Source organism: Acipenser ruthenus, chromosome 4, assembly GCF_902713425.1.
Source record: "Acipenser ruthenus chromosome 4, fAciRut3.2 maternal haplotype, whole genome shotgun sequence".
Lineage (NCBI taxonomy): Eukaryota > Metazoa > Chordata > Actinopteri > Acipenseriformes > Acipenseridae > Acipenser > Acipenser ruthenus.
The window spans coordinates 4,190,001-4,196,319 of record NC_081192.1 but is presented as its reverse complement, the minus strand read 5'-3'; the positions used below and the strand labels follow the sequence as shown (position 1 = coordinate 4,196,319).

At 37.1% G+C, this 6,319-nt stretch overlaps 1 protein-coding gene across 2 annotated transcripts in view; it reads right to left on the bottom strand.

The window, feature by feature from the left end:
- Positions 1-6,319, bottom strand: part of LOC117400295 (protein NDRG1-like) — a 38,034-nt gene that overhangs the window by 2,216 nt on the left and 29,499 nt on the right. For both annotated transcript variants that reach the window (XM_034000035.3, XM_034000036.3), the window contains 10 exons: positions 4,002-4,064; positions 3,777-3,837; positions 3,349-3,435; positions 3,021-3,077; positions 2,219-2,322; positions 1,963-2,022; positions 1,798-1,849; positions 1,521-1,568; positions 922-957; positions 596-647 (listed from right to left, as the gene is read on the bottom strand). In XM_034000035.3, coding sequence (XP_033855926.1) covers positions 596-647; positions 922-957; positions 1,521-1,568; positions 1,798-1,849; positions 1,963-2,022; positions 2,219-2,322; positions 3,021-3,077; positions 3,349-3,435; positions 3,777-3,837; positions 4,002-4,064 — 620 coding nt within the window. The remainder of the gene's footprint in view (positions 1-595; positions 648-921; positions 958-1,520; positions 1,569-1,797; positions 1,850-1,962; positions 2,023-2,218; positions 2,323-3,020; positions 3,078-3,348; positions 3,436-3,776; positions 3,838-4,001; positions 4,065-6,319) is intronic.

The following is a 6,319-nucleotide window of genomic DNA, read 5'->3' as shown; positions in this document are numbered from 1 at the left end:
TGTGCTCCGTCCTTTGTATGAGACAGAACATGAAGTCCTATTGTAAGTAACTCTGCAGCAGTAGTTGTGATGTAGTTGACCTCCTAGTCTCTGCAAGTCACTATGGATAAAAGCCTCTGTGAAACATTAACAATTGCATACACTTAGGCGCTCCACGTGGAGTGCAGGATGCGCCCTATAGCCTGGAGATCGTGGGTTCAAATCCAGACTGTCATTGCCGACCGTGACCGGGAGTTCCCAGGGGTCTGCTGTGGAGCCATTCAGATCTGTGTTATCCTCCAGCACTATAGGTCTGATGGCTTCACTGTGTATCTGCAGCGTGAAAAAAAGACGGCCAGGCAGGGACACATTTCAGAGGACGCGTGTGTCAGCTGCTGTTCCCGGAGTCGCCAGGGAATTGCAGCGGTGAACCGGGATTAATAAAAAAAAAAAAAAAAATAAAAATAAAAAAATAAAAAAAAAATACAAATTGCCGATTCCAAATTGGGGAGAAAACTGGGGTAAAATCATTGGCGACGACTAAAAAATAATAAATAAATAAAATAAATAAATATAAATTGCATACACTTTTCTTAGGGGAGTTTCAAGTACTTACTGTAGCCCATGCCCTGTATGAAGTATTTAAAGGCTTCTGTAAGTTTTGCAGGCTAAAAGAGAAACAAGAATATCCTGTAAATATTTGCAGCAACCATTTATTTAAAACAGACTGGTCATCTCAATCATGTGCATTTATACTTGCATAGAAGTACAATAGTACTGGTGCAGTAAGTTATATGTTGATTCAGAGTTGCAACAATCTACAAACTCAATATAATTTTAAATACTTAGAGTTCACTGCATGTCTAATAATCTTAACGGAAGTGTAATGCTGCTGCAGATTCTCCCATCACAGAATGTATGCCATCATACATTTATACATACCTGATCAACCTGAGGTAGCCCTCCACAATCTGCCATCTACAAATACATAAATAAAAGTACTTTACTGTATTCTGCTTTTCCTCTTTGGTAACACTGAATTACAGAAATGTATCAATTAATTGGTTTAACTTGTCCTATTAGGGTTAGGCCAAGATTAAAGCAGAAAGGATGAGAAATACAAACCAATATTCAAACCATGTGACATCCCTACCATATTTTTAGCATTTTTGTATAGATTTGATACTTTTTGTACAATTTAGAAGTACCAGGTTTTTGAATATTTTTTTAGAACATCATTTTTAAAAATAAATACAAAAATAAAAGTGGGCAAAAAAAAAAAAAAAAAAAAATCATATGTAGCCATTCCAATAGCAGGTGGCCTTAGACTAGTGGACTTTTACCAACCTGCAACACTGTCAAAGTTAATAGATTATAGCTGTGAATGCTGAGCAAGTATTTACTGATCAGGATCATTAATCTGCATTACTGACTGCTAAGCTGATTCTGCCAGTGGCCTTTAATATTAGTCCCTGTTTATACACACACACCACACAGCGTAATGCCTCTAATTATTTGGGCAGTTCATTCTAATCAATTACCTTCAGAAGAGTAGTCTTTGTTGGGTCCAGTTTAGAGTTGCATTCCACCTTAAATAAAATTTAAAGAAAAACGGTTTTACTGCACGATCACGCACAATCATTATTTATTCACTAAAGTATCAATATTTCAATACACTGCTACATCTGCCCCATAGCCACAGCACAGTCCACACAATCTAATGTCTTTAAAATGTAAAAGCCCCTCCCCCACACTCATACCTTTCTAAAAAACAAACAAACAAACACCTATAGCATTTGTATGTATAAACATACGCACCACAGCATCAACAGCTGGTGAGCTGTCTCCAGCAACCAGAAGTGTAGGACATCTATAAGACAACACAAGTAAAGTTAGCTGAACATTGTTTAAATATACAGGACTTAAAGATTTGTTCAAGAGCTTTAGATTAAATCCAAATTATATAGGATATGTTAAACTCACTTCAAGGTTTTCACGTTTGATTGTCCAGGAATAGGTCGTTCGATTTCAAGATCTCTTCGGCTATAAAAGAGACGCAAATAAATAAATAAAAATAAATACATTAAAAAACACACACCACACACGGTTTCCTTTAATTGGAAGCAATGTTTGGTTAAGCCTTTACAGTATGACCTTCAAATATATTTCAAAACCAACCAGTGCAAAACAACCTTGCTTGAATATGACAGATACAATTTAATATTTGACCAGCAATTACCTGTTGTATGAGTTTACAAAGAGCTGAAGATTGCTTTGGTTGATCTCATTGGTGATAAGTTGTCGGTATGTTTGGATCAAGTCATGGTTGTTATGGATTTCTTCCTGCATGGGAAAGCCAAAAGTAAAATCAGCCTAGGGCAGAAATCAAACTAAATGTTGCATACGACTGTCAAACTTTTTGGAGTGAATTAAAAACAAACAAACAAAGTTTGTCTGAATGTCAAACATTTTACATACTGACTACCTTAGACCCTGGTTATTAAAGAACTGGGTGGCACACTAGAGCACCCATGTCCAAGTTGCATAATAATATTATCTGCATATATACAGTTGGCCTTCTATTCTTGTGACTTTGCAAAAGATGTTTAAAAGCCAGATTTGTTTTTTTTTGTTTTTTAGCTGGACACAAAAGGGAGTGATTGGTTCATAGAATATACAGTTAATGTATGTGTTTTGATGTGAATCAGTGGTAAAACGTATACCCTGGCAACTTCAGAAGTGGAAACACGCATTGTCAAACACATAAATATACATATTCAAAATATAGTAATAGGCACGTCCTGAAGAAAACTGCTCACATTTCATGGAACTGGCACAAGTAAGACAGCTTAAAGAGTGAATAGCGGGTTTCCGAAAAATACGTTATACATCCCCACATGTTGCTACAACTGTTAAATAAATGTACCTGTAATTTAGCTTTTCACTGTTAACATCCTGACAACTTTTTATACTTCTAAAACTTTTAAGTCTGTTTCAAAGCTTTTTACAAAATTATATATATATATTAATAAAAATAATACCTTTCCGAACAGATGAGTAATGATTGATTCTGGCAGAGCATGTGCCCATCCAGAAATCTGAAAATCAAGGTAAAAAGTTAACATTTTGTATCCCAAAAACTACATATTTTCAGTTGTGACATTGTATTTATTAGAATTTAGGTTATATCAAATTAAGTCGTCACACCCAAAGTACCGGTACAGCATCCACACAGATTCATAATCCTTACATCCTTAAAATGGGCAGCTCGGCCTCTACAATGGACATCCTAATTTGTTCAATGATGCCACAAGACATATCACTGTGGAAGATGTCCTAAATCATTGATTAATATCGATTACTTAATACCTTATTAGCTGCCCAGTCGATCAATCCTTCTGCACAGGGATTAATGTTAATGAGCACCATTCCTTCCACCAATTCAGGGTGATTTAGCTGCAATAAAGAAATGCAAATGAATTACCAACCAGCAGCAGCAGCAGCTTAAAGAATTAAAACCATTGATAACTGGGTGGTAGACAATGTTAGGGATAGTATATCCCTGTAGAGAATTCAAGTTTATTGTCGTCATTCTTGCTCTTATAGATAAATCAGGTAGGTGCAAAATGGCATTCAAGCCTACCAAAACCTGCCTGGATCTTATGATGAATGTCCTTATGTATTAACATTTAAAATACATTGAAACTAAAATATACATGGAAAGGAAGATTAAATGAAGCGTTTAGGGATAATGCTGTCATTAACACAAAGTAAAAAATTATGAATGACAAACTCACCGCAAATTTACATAGGATGTAGGCACCAGCACCAATACCCATTCCAATAACACTTTTCAGACTGTTTGGCAAAGGAGGAAAAAAAAAAAAGGTTTAATAAGTTTAGTTTATTTTTTAAACTTCATTCACTAGATGGCAAATATTAGGATAATGAATTTTAAAAACGTATTTGAACTTATTTGTAATACAATGTATTCTACACAAGCCTGTCACTCTTAAGCTTACCCCAAATTGTTGAGAACCAGTGGAAGCACATCAGAAAGCTGGTCCATAGATGGATAATTATACCTAGGAAAAAAAAGGGGGGGTCAGGCATGAGGAAAACAAACTATTATAAAATTAAAAATTAAAGCTTTAAACACCACTGAAGGTCCACTGTACTGTAGCCATAGGTTTTGGCCCCTTGCTAAAAAAAAAAAAAAAAAAGATTATTCATTAATTTAGTCCACTTCACTCTAGGCCAAATTATTTTTCTACTTGCTTCATAAATAGCACACACATATTTTATAGGCGGTGAACCAGAAAAATATTGCAATATGTTCAGAGATCTTTGTCCTCATTTGAGCATGGAATGCTCAAAGTCTAAATCAAAACACAACAGCATGACAATTCCTTTTGACAGATATTGGAAACAATATCAATAAATTGAGAATCAATAATAAAATATACATTTGAATTATGAGGGTGTCAAAGTTATCTCCATCAACATTAAAAAACTAAACAGGAGAAATTCCAATAATATCTCATGGTCTACAGCTGTTCATTAAATGAAATATAACAACCCCTGCATGGGATCACGTGATACGCGGGCAGAGTGGATGGGAGAGAAACGAGCTCCTGATATTTTGATCGCAACCTGCCATCCTCTGTCCTGCCCCTGTGCAATCTCGATATAAAAACAATATTAAGAACAATGTCTTCAGAGGATTACTGGGCCAATTCTACCAAGAATAATATAAAATCAATAAAAGAAATCCAAAAACTAGGGAGGACCACACGACAAACAAGGAGAGAAGCAAGCTGGTGACTGCTGCTGTATGCCTGAAGCCTTCATTTCACAAACTGTTCAAGAAGTCTCTGCACGAATTGAATAAGCTTTCATTTCACAAACTGTTCAAGAAGTCTCCACACGAATCTAAAGCACACTGGGAAGCAAAACTTGAACATGCAATTAGTTCAGTTGACTCACTAAAGGCAGAGATTACTGAATCCAATGAAAGGATTCAAGCAACAGAAGAATGTATATCTTTAAATGGAGGATAGAGATTGAGATAAACGTATTGGTGTCTGCTGAAAAGGTGATGATAACAGCTGCAGAAGCACGTGGATGATGCCGACAACAGGAGGCGGTGTAGTTAAAATATTAGAATTATTGGCCTGACCGAGGATTCTGAGGGTAAATTACCAATACGCTTTTTTGAAAGATGGATACCACAACTGGACACTGCAGCCAAGAATTGAACTCTCAAAATAGAGAGGGCCCATCAATCACTCGCTCCCAAGTCTGGGGCGGACGGAAGAGCACAACCCATCATAGTGACATTCCACAACTACAGGGATAGGCAAACTCCTTAAACTGCAAGGAAGAAGGTCAACCTGAATGTCAATGGGAAGATGAGAATGTTCTTCCAGGATTTTTCATTTGCAGTTCAGAAACAGCGCAGCAAGTGTGATTCATTACACAAGCAACTATGAGATGACAACATATGGTTCGCTTTGCTGTATCCCTTTGCCTGTATTATTTAACTAGTACCAGCTAAACTAAAATACTGTATTGGTTTAACTTTAATGGATTTCTAATAATTGAATCTGTGCACTTCCATGTTATTGATAAATACAGACTCTGGTAGCAGAGGGGGAAATGATAGTCTGGAGATTGGAGGGAGCAGCAAGGTCAAGACAGTGATAGGCGTGTACAAGAGTTTTGAATTTGATGCGAGCAGCAATAGGGAGGCAGTGCAGACAGCGGAGCAGTGGTGTAGTGTGGGAGAAACGAGGAAGAGAAAAGACAAGCAGCAGAGTTTTGGATGAGCTGGAGCAGACGGATGGCAGAGGCAGGGAAGCCGGCCAGGAGGGAGTTTCAGTAATTAAGGAGGGACAGTACCAGGGCCTGTGTATGTTGCCGAGGAAGTTGCAACAGGTGCGTGCCAGAGTAAAGGTGTGCTGAGTAAGAGAGGGAGGAGTTGAGGGTGACGCAGAGGTTTTTGGTGGATGCAGAGGGAGAGGGTTATGGATTCATTGTGGGCTCGCTTGCTTTGGTACATACTCTGGTTGAATGCAGCCAAGGGGTTGTACTGTCTAATATTAGACTGGTGTGAAAGACCATTTCGTTTGGGGTATTTTTGCTTTTTACTTTGTATATTTTTGTTTGTTTTCTATAACCGGATGCTGGCTGCAACCCGTTTTGTTTTTTCAGATGCTATCTTTGATACTTAAGCTACTAATGGTTCTTGACAAACAAGTTTCTAAATCACTCTTTGATAGTTAGTTATTTATTGTTGTTTATAGATTTGTATTGATCTTACTAAAAGACAACTACAATG